This window comes from Amblyomma maculatum, chromosome 5 (genome assembly GCF_055883805.1).
Source record: "Amblyomma maculatum isolate TAMU_Amacu chromosome 5, ASM5588380v1, whole genome shotgun sequence".
NCBI classification, from domain to species: domain Eukaryota; kingdom Metazoa; phylum Arthropoda; class Arachnida; order Ixodida; family Ixodidae; genus Amblyomma; species Amblyomma maculatum.
Genome location: NC_139348.1, coordinates 38,127,469 through 38,146,398, shown reverse-complemented (window position 1 = coordinate 38,146,398; position 18,930 = coordinate 38,127,469). Strand labels below are relative to the sequence as shown.

At 47.6% G+C, this 18,930-nt stretch overlaps 2 protein-coding genes and 6 non-coding genes across 8 annotated transcripts in view; 7 read left to right on the top strand and 1 right to left on the bottom strand.

Moving 5' to 3' along the window:
• The window catches only part of LOC146188067 (transient receptor potential cation channel subfamily M member-like 2), a 178,464-nt gene that overhangs the window by 67,157 nt on the left and 92,377 nt on the right, over positions 1-18,930 (bottom strand). The gene's annotated exons all lie outside the window — the stretch shown is intronic.
• TRNAD-GUC (transfer RNA aspartic acid (anticodon GUC)) lies at positions 9,188-9,259 on the top strand. Its single transcript has one exon. It is a non-coding gene; the product is annotated as a tRNA-Asp (tRNA).
• On the top strand, positions 9,418-9,489 carry TRNAD-GUC (transfer RNA aspartic acid (anticodon GUC)). The gene has a single exon. It is a non-coding gene; the product is annotated as a tRNA-Asp (tRNA).
• Positions 9,880-9,951, top strand: TRNAD-GUC (transfer RNA aspartic acid (anticodon GUC)). Its single transcript has one exon. It is a non-coding gene; the product is annotated as a tRNA-Asp (tRNA).
• On the top strand, positions 10,110-10,181 carry TRNAD-GUC (transfer RNA aspartic acid (anticodon GUC)). The gene has a single exon. It is a non-coding gene; the product is annotated as a tRNA-Asp (tRNA).
• On the top strand, positions 10,566-10,637 carry TRNAD-GUC (transfer RNA aspartic acid (anticodon GUC)). Its single transcript has one exon. It is a non-coding gene; the product is annotated as a tRNA-Asp (tRNA).
• On the top strand, positions 10,825-13,223 carry LOC146188075 (uncharacterized). The gene has a single exon (XM_084603627.1). The coding sequence runs from the start codon at positions 10,845-10,847 to the stop codon at positions 12,099-12,101; it is 1,257 nt and encodes a 418-aa protein (XP_084459753.1). The 5' UTR covers positions 10,825-10,844; the 3' UTR covers positions 12,102-13,223.
• TRNAD-GUC (transfer RNA aspartic acid (anticodon GUC)) lies at positions 15,776-15,847 on the top strand. The gene has a single exon. It is a non-coding gene; the product is annotated as a tRNA-Asp (tRNA).

Here is an 18,930-nt window from a genome sequence, read left to right as displayed (position 1 = left end):
GCGTATTTTTTTCTTTTGCCAAAACCTGAGCGCGAATACACGGTGAGTGTCTCCAACTGTCCCTTGTTATTTATTTTATTTGAAAACACCTGACAGGCCCATTAGGCATTGTGTAAGGGGGACATAAAATTTATACAGTGCAATATATACATAAAATGTAAGGAAACAGGCAAAAAATACAAAAGTAATTAATATATGAACAAACAAAATAGTACGACGCGGAAGTTATTATATCATTAAGAAAAAGAAATACGCGACACAGATTAAAACACAATGGTACACACTAAGATTAAGCACAATAAAAAGCAAGTGGCACACAGTGCCCCGAATGGCGCTTAAAAAATAAAAAAGAATGGTAAGGAAAAAAAAACTGGAAAGAGTACATAGGCCAACACAAGTAAATAAAACCCATTAAGACATTTACCAGCTGCAACAAATTTAATAAAAATGTAGATATAAGACAAATAAGGCAAAATGAAGGCTCAGTGATATAATGTGATGAGTTGGCGATGGGACGCTTCTAGATTAGGAAGAGAAGCGATATTGTCTGGCAGGTTATTCCATAATCTGATGGCTCGTGGAAGTGCTGATGTGTTGAAGGCTAATGTGTCACCATATATTCTTGTAAAACTGAGGTGATTGTGCAATCTTTTGGACGTGCGGGATGGAACATCGAGGAGAAGCGGACAGGATCGATTGGGGTATACATACTTGTGAAATAGTGTCAGGAGGGCGATGTCGCGGCGTGTACCTAAGGATTCTAACGAAAGGTTACTTTTAATCACAGTGACACTTGAATGGTACTTATAGTCTCGAGATATGAATCGTGCTGCCCTGTTTTGGATAGATTCTATTGAGGTGATCATGTTGTTATGATAGGGAGACCAAATGGATGAAGTAAATTCAAGTAGTGGAGGAACAAAAGTAAGGTAAGCTAGTTTACGAATATTAGCAGGAGAATTCCTGAGATTACGTCAGTGCTTCCTGCAGTGACGCACTTTAATGCGCGCTTTTCTCCTCACCGCATTGAGAGAATAATTTACTGCCCCTCTAGCACTTCTCCTCGTTAGTATAGTTAATAAAGAAAAAAAATCCTCGTTAGTATAGTGGCCAGTATACCCGCCTGAGGATTCTGCTTCCGGCCACGCCAGTGAACGGACGCAGGATGCAGGGCTACTCAGGAGCGGCTTCAGCGGCCATGTCAGGCCGCGGCAACAGGACTGCTGAACAGGATGGTACTTATAAAGTTGTTTTGCCTGCACTGCCAACAGGTCGGTTTGTTTTGAATACGGTTTTCTTGCACGCCGATATCAGGGCCCGCCCTTACCGGGTGGAAGATTTCCGCGACGCGTTGGCACAGCATTCGCTGATCCCCGATGTTGTTGCGATGGGGGCGTACCGGATGAGCCACGTCTGGGCTGTCACTCTCAAGGATTCTGAAGCGGTGACTAAGCTTGTTAGTGTAGGCGAGTTGTGTGTGAAAAACGGTCGCTGCTTGGTAATTGACCCGGCGAACCAGGACGTGCGGCTGAAACTTCACTGGCTGCTACACAACGTGCCAGACGAGGATGTTCGTGCTGCCTTTACGCCGTATGGAAAGGTGTTAGAAGTTACAAGGGAGCGCTGGCGTGTGAAAGGTATGGTAGAAAAAGGCTCAACTACTAGACTTGTCACGCTTAAGTTGAAAGCTGGCGTGAAGCTGGATGACCTGCCACATCAGTTGAACGTTAGCGGTGAGCTGGCGCTCGTTGTTGTGCCAGGCAGACCTCCCTTGTGCCTACGCTGTCGGAGCACGGGTCACATCCGCAAGGAGTGCCGGGTTCCTCGCTGCGGAACCTGTCGACGGTTCGGTCATGAAGACAGCCAGTGTGCACGTACCTACGCAAGCATTGCCGGACCTGGGACCAGCGAGGACACTTCCGAGTTGATAATGGATGAGGTGGATGCGGAGGAGGCGGCCGACATTAGAGGACAGTCAACGAAACAGGACGCGCCTTTCATGACGGTTTTAACTAAGCATAAGGTGACGGTCTCAAGTGAAAAGAATGAAACTCGGCACGTCTCGCACGTTACATCGCAGGACCAACAGGACCACGAAAGCGCTTCAAAGGATGCGTAAGAGGACGTAATCAAGTTTTCTGACGCTGAGGAGCATCTGAGTACTGAGCTTCCTTGCACTGATGCCATGGAAGTTGGGCCGGAGACAGCGGCCTTAATTGCCTCAAAACGTCCACACAAGGAAAGCTTCGAGGAGACTCAGCTGCCAGGTGGCGTTTGTGGTGAGCCGCCGCCGAAAACTGCGGGCATCCGAAGATCGACTTTGAGACCGAAGCCGAACTTCTCTGCCGACACGCGGCAGGCGGGGAAACCGCCTCCGTAGGTTTTGTGGTGTCCTGAACGATTTGTGGGTCGGCTGCCTACCGACCAGCGTCAGGAATATTCTGCAACCAAGCGGGGCGTGTGTGAAAAAAAAATGAAAAACGGTGCTTGGACTTCGTTTGAATGCAGCCCGACGTTCTGCTGGGAGGACATTACATGCACACATACGCCGCTGTTCTTCAGAAGCGCAGGCCACGCAACCATGAAGGTAGGCACCATGCGGGTACGGGCGTCTCTTTCTAATACATGACTCCTAAGCTTAATTCGCCGTTAAACGTAGCTACTTTGAATGTCAGAGGGCTGGGAGCGAGAAGGCGACAATGCCAGCTCAGTCGCCTCCTTGTGGATAATGATATAGATATAGCAGCTGTACAAGAGTCAAAGATTGAGAGCCAAGAAAGCACTGACCGTATGGTGGCTTCTTTTCAAGCAAACTTTCATGTGTGTGTATGCCATTCCGTTGGTGTATCGGGTGAATGCCTTTTATTTATACGTAACACGCTGGGAGTAAGTGTAGAGTTAGTTTTTGCCTGTCCAAGTGGTCGGCTTTTGGTTACCGATTTTACCTATTGTAATTTATGCTGGCGTGTTGTGTGTGTGTATGCTCCCAATTCAGAATGCGAACGTGAATTGTTTTTTGAGTCTATTGAATTGTGTTTGAAGGTCGACAAAATCTTGCTTGTACTTGGTAACTACAACTGTGTGTGCGCAGCTGTGGACCGAGCGGCGAAGTGTAAACCTCGAAGAGACAGAAGCTCCGAGCTGTTGAATGCACTTGTGCATGAATACGGCCTTGAGGATGTTGGTAGTGTGTTCTCCACTGGAAACCAACCAGTGTTCACGCACTTTCAGCGAGATAGTCATGCTACATTGGACAGGGTGTATGCCTCGGTTGATCTTGTTTCCCTATGTACTGCATATGAGGTCAAACCTGTGTCTTTCAGCGATCATTGTCTCGTGAGTGCAGTGTTCGGTAGGGCAGGAAAGAAACCGCGCTTTAACTGGTATCTATGGAAACTGAATGCCAAACTTCTCGCCGATGAAGAGTTCCTTACGGAAGACCGAGTTTGAAGATCGTGTGGCTATGCGACCAGTAAGTTTTGCAGCGGAATGGGACAGCTTCAAAGAGTGGGTCAAATTGAAATCCATAGAAAAGAGCAGTAAGGTGCGGCATAAAGAGAAAGAAAAAGAAAAAGAACTGAATGAACAACTTCAGTTTTTTTTTAGCATGGAAAGTACTGTGCCAGGGCATTTCGCCAGTAAAATACGAGAGATTAAAAGGGAGCTGGAAACAATCGACAGCGAAAGATACACAGCGGCTGTCATACGTGCAAGGGCTGAAAAACTTTGGGCTGGAGAAGTGCCGACAAAACGAGCCCTAGCAGACGAAAAAAGATACGCCTGCCAGAAAGAAATAAGGAGTATAAGGTATGCCGGCCATATCACTGAAGATGCTAAAGATATTCAGCGTGCGGTAGCAGAGCACTTCGAAGAACTGCTTAGCGCTAAGCTTGAGACTGTAGGCGGCTTTCAAACAGATTTTCTAAGACTGATGCCTGCATTGGATGACGAAAGTAAAGTGCGCCTAGAAACACCGATAACGTTGCAGGAGATAGAATCTGCAATAGATGACCTGACACCTGGGAAAGCCCCTGGGCCGGATGGTCTAAGCGCTGCCTTCTTTAAAACCTTTCAGCAGTATGCGGCTCAGTTTATGCTCGATGTAATCACTGAAGCTTATGAACGTAATACTGTTCCATTGTCTTTCGCTACATCGCACATTGTGCTAATACCCAAGACAGATGATCCGGAGAAACGACTGTTGGTGGGGTCATATCTACCGATTAGCCTCACCAATGTTGACTACAAGGTGTATATGAAGGTTTTAGCAAAAAGACTGCAAAGCGTAATAAAAAAACTGGTTGGGTCTCATCAAACGTGCGGCATCAAGGGTCGATCCATTGCCACGAATATACATGTCGCAAGAACCGTACTAGAATGTGTTGATGCACTCGGTGGTCACATAGCCATGATGCAGTTAGATTTGGCGAAAGCCTTTGACCGCGTTTCTCACGAAATTCTTTTTTCCATTTTGGAGCATTCTAACCTGGGAAAAGTCATAGTAGAGGGTGTTAAAATGGCTTACGCGAACTGCACGACCCGTATTTTATTGAAGGGTGAACTGACTGACAGCATCGCAGTACGTTCATCGGTAAGGCAGGGCTGCCCGCTCTCACCCCTGCTTTTTGCACTGTATTTAGAGCCACTTTGCTTGGCTATCATTGATAGCGATCGCATTTTAGGGTTCAAGCTGCAATCAGCACACGTGAAAATGCTAGCATATGCTGATGACATAGCAGTGTTTTGTGCAACTAGAAAGAGCATCTGTGAAGTTACGGGTGTCGTCCAAACATTTTGTGATCAAACCGGATGTAAGATCAATTGGGAGAAAAGCTCTGGGTTTTTGCACGGTGATTGGGACGTGACACCTGATTTCTTCTGTAAGCTGCGATGGTCTGCTCTCCCAACGCGATATCTAGGCGCAGGGAGCAGAAATGCCTCTCCTTAGCGAAGGAGCCCAGGATAAAAGCACGGGCAGGGCAAGTGAAATGGTGGAAAACCCATCATCGGCAGAGTCGGACATCAACGAAGATGGATCCAGTCAAGCGCAGCAGCCAGCAGCAGTGAAGGGTCAGGAGCTCCCAGGCAATGCCAATGTAAGTTCAGTGGGTTCCGGAACTGCAACTAAACGCCCCCACGACGCAGCCGGCGATCTCTACGACATGCCGTATGCAAGCAGTGTTGACGAGCCGCCCGTGAAAGCGGTGCAGGGATGGCGGTCGTCCTTCAAGCCGCGACCTAACATCGCAACGGAACGAAAACCTGTCGACAAGCCAACCCCGCCGAAAAGCGAGACCGGCCAGCCGGGCGGCTCCTGAGGCGTCTAGCGGCTTGTTAGACGTTAAAGGTAAGCACCATGCTCCTGGGCCTACCTCATAATTAGATCAACAATGGCACCTGAACCGTCTCTAAGTGTAGCCACGTTGAATGTCAGAGGACTAGCTAGCAAAGGAAAACAAAGTCAATTGTATCGGCTGATAACAGATCATGACATTGACGTACTAGCTGTTCAGGAGACAAAAGTCGAGGGAGAAGAGGAGACTGGGAGCATGGTGCTGCGTTTTACCTCAAGGTACTACGCTGTGGTTAGCCACGCTGTTGGGTTATCTAGGATGCGTACTCTTTGTCAAAAAGTTACCGGGTCTTACTGTGCAGAGCATCACATCAAGGTCCTCTGGAAGATTTGTTATTTGTGATTTTAGTCCGCAGCCGATTACTGCAAGGTGGGCCAAAGGGAATATCGGGTTATTTGCATATACGCACCAAATGCAGTGGATGAGAGATATAATTTTTTCGCTATGGTTCAGCAATATGTGGACCCTGAAAAATGCCTCATTATTTTGGGGGACTATAACTGTGTACTGAATTTTACAGAGAAAACCAGCGGCACGGCTTTCCGAGATAAGAGCACAGATTTATTAGCCGATGTTGTTACCGCAGCCGAATTAGTCGACTTGGCTGAAGTCCTAGAGAGTGGACAGGCAGTGAAGTACACTCATTTCCAGGGGACAAGCCACGCACGCCTAGACCGGGTTTATGTAGCACTCGACTTGATCCCAAAATGCCGCACTTACACCGTGCTACCGCTGTGTTTTACTGACCACTGTCTGGTTAAGGGCGTAATAGGAACAAAGAAACAAGTTAGGAAGTTTGCTTGGGATATGTGGAAAATGAACGTTAAGCTTCTCGACGACGAATATTTTGCAGCAAAAGTGACAGAAGAAACCAACAGAATAAATATGAACGATTACTGCAAGGTGGGACAACAGTGGGAACTATGCAAAGAGCAAATCAAAATCACAGCGATTGATAGGGCCAGTTCGATTCGATTTCACGAAAACATTAAAGAAAACGAACTGCAGAAAACACTAAAGATGTTAATAACAGAGGAATGCAAAAAGCCAGGTGTTTTCAAAGATGACGTGAGGATTATAAAACAGCAATTACAGCTGATCGAAGAGTGTTATCGGGGCGCGCTGGTGCGAGCTATAACAAACGCACTAAAAGCGGGCGAAGTACCTACGAAGCGGGCTTTAGGTTTGGAAAAAACGAACGGCCAACGAAACCACGTATGCGAGATAGAGCGGAACGGTGTTGTGGTGTCAGATAACGACGGCATGGGGCGAGAGTTCTTTGAGCATTATCAGGCGTTATTCGCGTTTCATGAAGCTGACTTAGACGGTTTCAAAAAGATGTTTCTGGGTCAGATGCCGCGACTGGCCGACGAGGTAAAAGAAGTTTTGGAGCGGCCAATAACCGAAAGAGAAGTGCGCCGAGAAATTGAAAACTTGAACGACGGAAAGTCGCCTGGGCCCGATGGCTTGAGTGCCGCGTTCTACAAGTTTTTCAAAGGTAAGTTGTCTGCAATGCTTACAGCTGTATTCAATGAAGCATGCCAACTGAAAGAATTACCACCGTCATATAGTACATCACATACTGTTCTCATACCAAACACTGACGATACAGAAAGATTTCGCCTTGTAACGAGTTACAGGCCCATCTCTTTAACAAATGTTGACTATAAAATATTAATGAAAGTCTTAGCAACTAGGCTCCAGACAGTGATTAAGGACATGGTAGGGTGCCACCAGACATGTGGAATCAAGGGAAGGTCTATAGTAAGCAACATACTCAAGATGCGGTGCGTGCTTGAGTGATGTGATTTCATGCAATCTGGCGTCGCGGTTTTGCAGCTCGAACCTAGAGAAGGCCTTTGACTGTGTATCACATGTTATCCTGTTCGCCATTCTTGACCATATTAATGTCGGTTCGGTTATTAGAGAGTGTGTGGCCATGACGTACAGGAGTTGCTCAACGCGGCTTATTGTAAACAAGTCACTGGGGGCCCCCATAGCCGTGCAGCGTGCGGTACGCCAAGGCTGCCCCCTCAGCCCACTTTTATTTTGTCTGTACATCGAATCACTATGCTTGACGACTATTAAAAATGATTCTGTTCACGGTTTTCGACTCCAAGCTGCCGAAGTGAAGCTCTTCGCATATGCCGATGACGTCGCAGTGTGTTCTATTGATAAAGAAAGTATTATAGCAGTGGTCGAAGAGGTAAAATGTTTTCGGGACATCACAGGGAGTTTGATCAATTGGGAAAAATGCCTGGGATTTTGGCATGGAGAATGGGAGTCAACCCCAGACATGTTTGCAGGCGTAAGGTGGGTGAAGACCCCAGTGGAGTACCTGGGTGTCCCTCTGCAATTCTACGAAAGCAATGATGACCTCTGGAGAAGCCAGGCGCATGAAATACGTGAGAAAGCAGACAGATGGAAGGGGGTTCCTCTCTCGTTTTTTGCCAAGGCAACTGTGTGTAATCTTTTTTTATAAGTAAATTATGGTATCTAATGCAGGTTTTGCATTGCTCGCGGCTAAATGTGCAAAAGCTGCACAGAGTGTTTGCCACCTTTAATTGGGCATCGCAGTGGGAAAGGTGCAGCCGAACAAATTTGTTCAGAAAGGTGGAGGACGGCGGTCTTGGTCTGGCGCACCTCTTTGTGCGGCAGCTTATTAACAGGTTTCTGTTTTTCCGGGACACAAAAGACTCTTTCTTACGAACGGTGTGCCAAATGAGATTAAGACAGGCGTTGCCAAACTTTGTGATCGGCACGAATGAAATGCCAGGGCAAATTAAGGGCTTTTTCAAGGAGGGGATGATGAGCGTATGTTTTTTGTCAGTGCGATTTTCTAACGATTATTTGTCAGCGGTGAAAAGAAAAACACTGTACAAAGATGAGTGCGACAGCATACTTCCTGTACCGATGTACAGAGCCATGCACAGTGGAGGGCCGAGCCAGAATGTGTTAAAACGGGTTAAGAAAATGCAGGTGACACCAGGCATGAAGTCCTTTTTTTTTTAAACTTCATACTGAAACACTTCCAGTCAAAACATTCCTTGAACAACGAGGCTTTTTCTTGCCATGGGGAACTAACTGTCTAATCTGCAAGCTACCCGAACTATAGATCATGTTTTTCTTCACTGCTGGGAAGGAGTATTTCTGGGATGTTCTGCAGAGAACAGTGAAAAAGGATTTCCCTCTAGATCCACACAAGATCAGATATTTGGCGATAGATAACGAAGATGGTTTTCCTTTCGATCTCGTAATGTTGGCTGGCCTCCACTCTGTATGGCGCTCCCGCATGGCCGGCTTCTATACTGATCCTGATGCGAGGCCTGCACGGTTGTATTTTCGGGAGAGCATTTCCCGTTTCGTTGAGGTGCAGAAGACACTTGAGTGTGTGCCGCAGTGGCTGCCAAGGCTGGAAGCCTTGGCAGGGCTAAAGGAATTTTAAGTGACAATGTCAGTACAAAACTGACAGCGTTTCCTTTTTGTTCCACGCCTTGCTTGTGTTTGTATATAGTGTATCGTGATGTACTGAGTTGGTTGTCGGAGCCCGGCAATAAAGAAAAAAAGAAGCATTGAGAAAATTATTTACTGCCCCACGAGCACTTCTCGTTAGTATAGTGGCCAGTATCCCCGCCTGTCACGCGGGAGACCGGGGTTCGATTCCCCGATGGGGAGCGCATTTTTTTTTCTTTTGCCAAAATCTAAGCGCGCATACACGGTGAGTGTCTCCAACTGTCCCTTGTTGTTTCAGTACTTCCGGCAGTGATGCACTTTAATGCGCGCTTTTCTCCTCACTACATTGAGAGAATTATTTACTGCGCCACGAACACTTCTCCTCGTTAGTATAGTGGCCAGTATCCCCGCCTGTCACGCGGGAGACCGGGGTTCGATTCCCCGACGGGGAGCGCATTTTTTTTTCTTTTGCCAAAATCTAAGCGCGCATACACCGTGAGTGTCTCCAACTGTCCCTTGTTTTTTCAGTGCTTCCGGCAGTGATGCACTTTAATGCGCGCTTTTCTCCTCACTGCATTGAGAAAATTATTTACTGCCCCACGAGCACTTCTCCTCGTTAGTATAGTGGCCAGTATCCCCGCCTGTCACGCGGGAGACCGGGGTTCGATTCCCCGACGGGGAGCGCATTTTTTTTTCTTTTGCCAAAATCTAAGCGCGCATACACGGTGAGTGTCTCCAACTGTCCCTTGTTGTTTCAGTGCTTCCGGCAGTGATGCACTTTAATGCGCGCTTTTCTCCTCACTGCATTGAGAAAATTATTTACTGCCCCACGAGCACTTTTCCTCGTTAGTATAGTGGCCAGTATCGCCGCCTGTCACGCGGGAGACCGGGGTTCGATTCCCCGACGGGGAGAGCATTTTTTTTTTTCTTTTGCCAAAATCTAAGCGCGCATACACGGTGAGTGTCTCCAACTGTCCCCTGTTGTTACAGTGCCTCAGGCAGTGATGCACTTTAATGCGCGCTTTTCTCCTCACTGCATTGAGAGAATTATTTACTGCCCCACGAGCACTTCTCCTCGTTAGTATAGTGGCCAGTATCCCCGCCTGTCACGCGGGAGACCGGGGTTCGATTCCCCGACGGGGAGCGCATCTTTTTTTCTTTTGCCAAAATCTAAGCGCCCATACACGGTGAGTGTCTCCAACTGTCCCTTGTTGTTTCAGTGCTTCAGGCAGTGATGCACTTTAATGCGCGCTTTTCTCCTCACTGCATTAAGAGAATTATTTACTGCCCCACGAGCACTTCTCCTCGTTAGTATAGTGGCCAGTATCCCCGCCTGTCACGTGGGAGACCGGGGTTCGATTCCCCGACGGGGAGCGCATTTTTTTTTTCTTTTGCCAAAATCTAAGCGCGCATACACGGTGAGTGTCTCCAACTGTCCCTAGTTGTTTCAGTGCTTCCGGAAGTTATGCAATTTAATGCGCGCTTTTCTCCTCACTGCATTGAGAAAATTATTTACTGCCCCACGAGCACTTCTCCTGGTTAGTATAGTGGCCAGTATCCCCGCCTGTCACGCGGAACACCGGGGTTCGATTCCCCGACGGGGAGCGCAATTTTTTTTTACCAAAATCTAAGCACGCTACACCGGGAGTGTCTCCAACTGTCCCTTGTTATTTCAGTGCTTCTGGCAGTGATGCACTTTAATGCGCGCTTTTCTCCTCACTGCATTGAGAGAATTATTTACTGCCCCACGAGCACTTCTCTTCGTTAGTATAGTGGCCAGTATCCCCGCCTGTCACGCGGGAGACCGGGGTTCGATTCCCCGACGGGGAGCGCATTTTTTTTTCTTTTGCCAAAATCTAAGCGCGCATACAAGGTGTCTCCAACTGTCCCTTGTTGTTTCAGTGCTTCCGGCAGTGATGCACTTTAATGCGCGCTTTTCTCCTCACTGCATTAAGATAATTATTTACTGCCCCACGAGCACTTCTCCTTGTTAGTATAGTTCTACTTCCGGCCGCCGAGGCGAACGGACGTGCCATCATGTGCTCCGACGGAGCGGTAACAGCGGCCCAGCTGGGTCGCGGAAACAGGATTGCGGACTTACCGGACCAGGATTATCAAGTCATTTTGCCTCAACTGCCATCAGGTCGGAATGTTTTAAATACTGTTTTTCTGCATGCCGATGTGAGATGTCGGCCGTATCGCGTGGAAGACTTCCGCGATGCGTTGGATAGTCTGGATATGCTCCCCGAGGTGATTGCCTTGGGGGCGTACCAGATGAATCACGTCTGGGCGCTTACATTCAAGAGCGGAGACGGGATGAAGAAAATGTTGGCCCTGCGTGATTTCAAGGTGAAGGAACGACGATGCGTCATCATCGACCCAATGAACCAGGACGTCAGGCTGAAGTTGCACTGGCTTGTCTACGGTGTCCATGACGACGACGTGCGATCTGCCCTGGCACCTTTTGGGAAGGTAACGGACATTTCGAAAGAAAAGTGGCGTGTCAGTGGCGTTGCGGACAAAGCATCAACGACAAGAGTAATTGGGCTCAAGCTGAAATCCGGTGTTTCGGTGGATGACCTCCCGCACCAGCTCCGCGTAGCAGGCGAGTTGGCTCTGGTTGTAGTGCCGGGCAGAGCTCCGCTTTGTCTCCGGTGCCGGACTGCGGGGCACATTAGACGCGAGTGTCGTGTTCCTCGTTGCACCCGATGCAGGCGCTTTGGTCATCGGGAGGACATGTGCGTTAAAACTTACGCGAGTGTTACTGGACCACTGCAACAAGAGGACGCTTCAGACCTCATTATGGATGAAGCCGACGCCGAGGAAGCAGCGAAAGGCAGGCTAGAAGTGTCCACGCGATGCCCTAACGCGTCTTCCGAAAATTCTGAAGGCTCCACGCAGGCCGCAAGCCGCGACACGAAAAGCCAGTCACTTGCTACACAAGTAAAGACGCCTTCGGAGGCTGCTGAGAAGTCCTCCGAGAGCACCTTGTCGGAGGGCCAGCCAGACGAACACACCCAGGACGGCATGCAGTCACCTGAAGTTACGAAGGCTGCGTCTAGTAGTGACCGAAGAGCAGCGTCAGCCGCAGGCAATGGAAGTCAGCGGGAGCCGATGGAATTAACTGTGAACTCAAAAAGAACGCACGGGGACAGCGTGGGAGCAGGAGACGGCCTTGACTACACTAACAACGAGGGACCGCCCCCCAAAGCCGTCATGCCACGGCGACCTAGCTTCAGACCGAAGCCAAACATCTCCCTCGACCGGAATACGGTCGGGACACCGCCCTCGTAGCAAAGAGCGATTGTGAAGTTTGTGCACAAGGAACTGGACAAACCCTTCAAGGTGCTTCGACCGAGAAGCAAGGCCTCTTCGCAGTGGCTACGGGCTCAACCAAAAAAGCAAGTGCACATGCTCAACTGCTTCCCAGACTGCCGTGGTAAGCGCTGTGCGGTCCTTTTGTTTTGCAATTAAATGGCAGTAAACCTCCAGTCTGCGTTACGTATAGCCACCTTAAACGTTCGCGGAATGACAGCGAGGCGGCGGCAATATCAAGTTAGTCGGCTATTTCTTGAAAACGAATTGGACTTGGTCGCTATACAAGAAACGAAGGTAGAAAGTGAAGAACAAACGGACCGCATGGTGCAACCATTCAGAGATAGGTACAATGTATGTGTGTGTCATGCTGTTGGCAATTCGGCAGGATGTGTTATTTTTATTCGCAACAGTCTGGGCATTGTCGAGGAGGCAGTCACAGTGTGCCCTTCTGGACGCCTGATTGTTGTTGACTTTTCCTTCTCTAATTTGAAATGGCGTATGATATGCGTCTATGCACCTAATAAGGAAGGGGAGCGTAGGTTGTTCTTCGAGCAGCTCGAACAGCATTTGAAGGGTGAAAGATGTGTTGTTATGGTGGGTGACTTCAATTGTGTATGTATGCCTGAAGATCGCGTAAAACTTCAGCCTGTGAAGGACCCCAGCGCACACTTATTAAGGACGTTAACCACAGAGTATCATCTAGAAGATGTTGGTTGGCTTCTGTCACCTAATGGACAATGCCAGTACACCCATTTCCAAAGAGAAAGCCATGCGAGGCTAGATCGTGCATACATTTCCCTAGAACTCGCGCCTCTGTGCCGAAGCTATGAAGTTAAGCACGTGTCTTTTACAGATCACAGCCTAGTAGTTTTTTGCATAGGAGCAAAGGAAAATAAATCTAAATTTAACTGGGAGCTTTGGAAATTTAATTCTAAACTTTTGGATGATGAGAGCTATGTGAACGAAGTAAAGGAAATGTTCAACGCACTGTTTGCGACGAAATCAGGGGACTGGATGAGTGAGTGGGAAAGTTTTAAGAACAATATAAAAATGAAAGCAATAGAAAGAGCAACCATTTTACGACATGTCAGTAAAGAGAACGAGTAAGATCTGCACCGCCAACTCAACTTGTTGCTGAACCTAGATAGCGGGACGCCTGGATTGTGGTCGAAGCAGATTAAAGAAGTTAAGAATAAACTTGAGCTTATCGATGAAGAAAGATATAGGGGAGCTATTGTGCGAGCACGAGCAGAGCGATTATGGGTTGGCGAGACACCGAACAAGCGCTCACTCGGTGCCGAGAAAAGATACGCGGAAAAAAACAAAATTAAAAAGATACTTCACCATAACGAAGTTGCAACAGAATGCGAGGTTATCAAAGAAGCGTTTGCAGAGTACTATAGTGAGCTACTTGGGCGGGCTAAGCAAAGGAAAGAACAATTCGAAAGTCAGTTTTTGCAGACCATGCCCAGGCTTGAGGATGAAGTTAAAGCCAGGCTTGAGCAACCAATCAGTGTACTTGAAATTGAGCAGGCTATAGAAGAAATAAGCGCTGGAAAATCACCCGGTCCTGATGGATTAGGGGCTGCTTTTTACAAGAAATTCAAATCAGAAGCCAGCAGGGCATTGTACTGCGTAATAAAGGAAGCATACCATGTTAAACAAATGCCGCCATCTTTCAAAGCTTCACATATTGTCTTAATTCCTAAATCAGATGACGCAGTCAAACTTCTATCGGTGGAGTCCTATCGGCCTATAAGCCTCACAAATGTGGATTATAAATTGTTTATGAAAGTGTTGGCAAGGAGGGTGCAAGGTGTCATTAAACAGTTGGTAGGTCCACACCAAACGTGCGGCATTAAGGGCCGCACTATCTGTACGAATGTACACACAGCAAGATGCGTTTTAGAGTGTTGCGATGCAGACGGAAGACATGTAGCAATGATGCAGCTTGACTTGTCAAAAGCATTTGACAACGTTTCACATGACGTCCTTTTCACCATTTTAGAGCATGTAAATATCGGAAGTGTTATCGTAGATGGAGTCAAAATGGCATACGCTGGGTGCTCTACCCGTATTATTGTAAATAAAAGTCTTACTGACGCAATAGCCGTGCGATCGTCAGTGAGGCAAGGATGTCCATTGTCCCCTCTTCTATTTGCCTTGTATCTAGAGCCCTTTTGTTTAAGCCTGATTAATAATGAAAGAATCCGTGGATTCAAGCTACAAGCATCTGAAGTGAAAGTACTTGCGTACGCGGATGATATTGCCATTTTCTGTGTGAACCGACAAAGCGTAAGTGAGGCAGTCGAGGTTGCTGGCGGTTTTTGCACCGCAACTGGCTGTGAGATTAACTGGGAAAAATCGGCTGGCTTTTGGCATGGTAACTGGTACGAAAGACCGGAAACGTTTGCAAACATGCGATGGACATCGTTGCCTACGAAGTATCTGGGTATGCCACTTGATAGCTATCAGGAGAGCGAACAGTACTGGCGTCAAGAGACAGAAAGGGTCAGGGAAAAGGCGCAAGGCTGGCAAGGCCGTAATTTGTCCATGTTTGCCCGCGCGACTGTCTGCAATCTTTTTTTGATATCCAAGGTGTGGTTCGTACTCCAATTTTTGTTCATGAAACGCACAAATCTGCAAAAAATTCACAGAGTGTTCGCGGTTTTCATTTGGGGGGCAAGTTGGGAACGTACTAGTAGGACGAATTTGTTTCATTCTGTTTGTAATGGTGGATTAGGCCTGTCTCACCTGTTTTTAAGACAAATTGTGTCGCGATTTATTTTTCTGCGGGACCAGAAAGACTACTTTTTGCGCACAGTAATGCAAGTGCACTTAGGCAATGCCTTACCTGAATTTATTGTTTCATCATGCAATGACGGTGGACGCGCAGTAACTGGGTTTTGGCGAGAAGTTGTACTTGCAGTACAAATCTTAAAGGCTCGATTTTCCCTTGAGTACTTAAGTTCAGTGCAAAGGAAGAAACTGTACAGAGACCTACTGGATACAATGTTGCCAACACCCAGGTACCGAACAATATACTGTGGAGGCCCAGGAAATGATGTTTTAAAGAGAGTTAAAAAGATGAATATTAAGCCAAGCATTAAAACCTTCTTCTTTAAACTTCATACAGGCACACTCCCAGTTAAGACTTGGTTAGAGGAAAAGGGAATATTCGTTCCATGGACAACTAACTGTATATTATGCAAGAAACCAGAAACAATTGATCATGTATTTATTGATTGCTGGGATCCAGTCTTCTACTGGGACATCTTGCAAAGGACTCTAAAGAAAGACCTACCAATAACACCGTACGGAATCCGTTTTCTACCAATTGAAAACGATGGAGACATTCCTTATGATCTAATCATGGTTCTGGGGCTCCACAGCATATGGCGAACAAGGATGGCTGTTAGGCACGCCGATGTAAACGTCCGTCCAGTCAGGGAGAATTTCATTGAAAGCATTTTGTACTTACGAGATGTTTACCGTACATTGCCAGAACCTCCAGACTGGATTGGCGTCCTAGATGAACTTGTTCATTTTAAGAAGTTTTAAGCATTCACGCTGACCACGGCATGGTCACCGTGTTTTATCTGTATATATTTGCAGTGTATTTGTCAAAGCAGGCAATAAAAAAAAAAAAATCCTTGTTAGTATAGTGGCCAGTATTCCCGCCTGTCACGCGGGAGACCGGGGTTCGATTCCCCGACGGGGAGCGCATCTTTTTTTCTTTTGCCAAAATCTAAGCGCCCATACACGGTGAGTGTCTCCAACTGTCCCTTGTTATTTCAGTGCTTCCGTCACTGATGCACTTTAATGCGTGCTTTTCTCCTCACTGCATTGAGAGAATTATTTACTGCCCCACCTTCTAAGAACTGTGACGCAAGTGCGATTGCAGAGGCTGCTCCCTGAATGGATTGTGTCATGTGAAAGCATGCCTGGTACTGTGACTGGCTACCTGCGCGAGGTTTTTTCGTGCAAGTTGCTTGAAGTGCGGTTCTCTTTTGATTACCTTTATAATGTTTCCAGAAAAAAAACTATACAAAGATCTCATTGACGTGATGCTGCCGGTGCCTTTTTACCGGGCATTACACTGTGGAGGCCCAGGGCAGGACGTTTTGAAAAGAGTCAAGAAGATGCCCGTGAGGCCATCTGCTAAAACGTTCCTTTTTAAACTTCACTCTAATACGCTCCCTGTTAAAACCTGTGTGAATGAAAAATGTGTCTTCGTCCCATGGACAACAAATTGCCTGTTGTGCAAAAAACCGGAGACAATTGAACACGTCTTCTTACAGTGTTGGGATGCTGTCTTTCTATGGGACGTCCTCCAAAGGACAATCAAAAAGGAACTTCCCCTAACTCCGTACGGTATCAGATTCCTACCAGTGCAGAACGATGATGCACCTTATGATTTAATTATGCTTCTTGGCCTCCATAGTTCGTGGAAAACAGGAATGCAGGTGCGTCACTCAGATATAAATACACGATCTGCGCATGAAAAATTCACTGAAAGTGCGGTGTATATACGCGAAACTTTCAGGATGCAGCAGGATCCACCACAATGGCAATGTCTATTTGATGAGTTGGTGAACCTGAAAAGATTTTAGCCGCGTACGCGTTAGCTCAAGTGTAGTTGACGTGTTTTATCATGTGTATTTTTGTTTTGTGTTTCACGGCAATAAAGAAAAAAATTATTTACTGCCCCACTAGCACTTCTCCTCTTTAATATAGTGGCCAGTCTCCCCGCCTGTCACGCGGGAGACCGGGGTTCGATTCCCCGACGGGGAGCGCATTTTTTTTTCTATTGCCAAAATCTGAGCGCGAATACGCGGTGAGTGTCTCCAACTGTCCCTTGTTATTTCAGTGCTTCCGGCAGTGATGCACTTTAATACGCTGTTTTCTCCTCACTGCATTGGGAGAATTATTTACTGCCCCATAAGCACTTTTCCTCGTTAGTATAGAGGCCAGTAGGGATTCTGCTTCCGGCCACGCCAGTGTACGGACGCAGGATGCAGGGCTCCTCAGGAGCGGATTCAGCGACCATGTCAGGCCGCGGTAACAGGACTGCTGAACAGGACAACACTTACCAGGTTGTTTTGCCTGCACTGCCAACAGGTCGGTTTGTTTTGAATACCGTTTTTTTGCATGCCGATATCAGGGCCCGCCCGTACCGGGTGGAAGATTTCCGGGATACGTTAGCGCAGCACTCGCTAATCCCCGAAGTTATCGCAATGGGGGCGTATCGGATGAGCCACGTCTGGGCCGTCACTCTCAAGGATACTGAAGCCGTCAACAAGATTGTCAGTGTAGGTGAGCTGTCTGTGAAAAACGGTCGCTGCTTGGTGATTGACCCGGCGAACCAGGACGTGCGACTCAAACTTCACTGGCTACTACACAACGTGCCAGACGAAGATATTCGTGCTGCATTTGCGCCGTACGGAAAGGTGTCGGAGCTTTTCCGGGAACGCTGGCGTGTTAAAGGTATGCTAGAAAAGGGCTCCACAACTAGACTCGTCACGCTGAAGCTGAAAGCTGGCTTGAAGCTCGACGACCTGCCGCATCATTTGAATGTTAGCGGCGAGCTGGCGCTAGTGATTGTGCCAGGCAGACCCCCGTTGTGCCTACGCTGCCGGAGTACGGGTCACATCCGCAAAGAGTGCCGGGTTCCTCGCTGCGGAACCTGTCGACGGTTCGGGCATGAAGACAGCCAGTTTCATTTATTTTCATTTCATTTATTTTCCTTAAAGGCCCTGTGAGGGGCATTACATAAGGGGTGGGTACATCATTGTAGGCGGCAAGTGTTAACACGATGAAAAATGAGCATGAAGATTGTCAGCGAAGGTCGCGGAGCACATGATGGCTGCAATGTCTCTGGGAAGGTCGTTCCAGTCAACAATGGTACGGGGAAAAAATGAGGCTTCAAAAGTGACCGTGCCGACACGTGGACGAGAAACCTGGGAAGGATGACAAGTGCGATGAGATATGCGGGTTGGCGGGACGATGTAGGGCGCGCAGGAAAGCGAACTGTGATAAAATTTGTAGAATAAGCAAAGGCTGGCGATGCGACGACGAACTGAGAGGAGTGATAACCCTGATTTATCTTTCAACCCTGACACACGGATGTCGTAGGAATATGAAGAATGAATGAACCTGGCTGCTCTGTTTTGTACTGCTTCAAGTGCGTTGATAAGGTAAGCATGATGCGGGCTCCAAATAGGTGAGGCATATTCTAATTTTGATCTGACAAGTGTTTTGTATGCTAGCAGTTTTACGTGATCGGGGGCATGGCGGAGAGGACGTCGTAAGAAACCTAGTGTTCCATTAGCAGTTGAGATAATATTAGTGATGTGTGCGCTCCAGGATAAGTCGTTACACAAGGTGACACTTAAATACTTATATGATAGACAAGACTGGAAAGCCAGTGTGCACGAACCTACGCTACCATTGCCGGACCTGGGACCAGCGAAGACTTGTCCGAGTTAATTATGGACGAGGCGGATGCGGAGGAGGCTGCTGACATTAGAGGTCAGTCAACGAAACAGGACGCGCCTTCCATGACGGTTTTAAAGAAGAATAAGGTGACGGTCTCAAATGAAAAGAATGAAACTCTGCATGTCTTGAACGTTCCATCCCAGGACCATGAAAGCGCGTCAAAGGAAGCGTCAGAAGACGTAATCGAATTTTCTGATGCTGAGGACCATCTCAGTACTGAGCCTTCCTGTACTGATGCCATGGAGGATGGGCCGGAGACAGCAGCCTTAGTTGCCGCGAAACGTCCGCACGAGGAAAGCGTCGAGGA

Bases quoted from the DNA above. Each gene is read 5' to 3' on its own strand.
- LOC146188075 (XM_084603627.1), top strand. From the start codon at position 10,845: ATGTGCTCCGACGGAGCGGTAACAGCGGCCCAGCTGGGTCGCGGAAAC.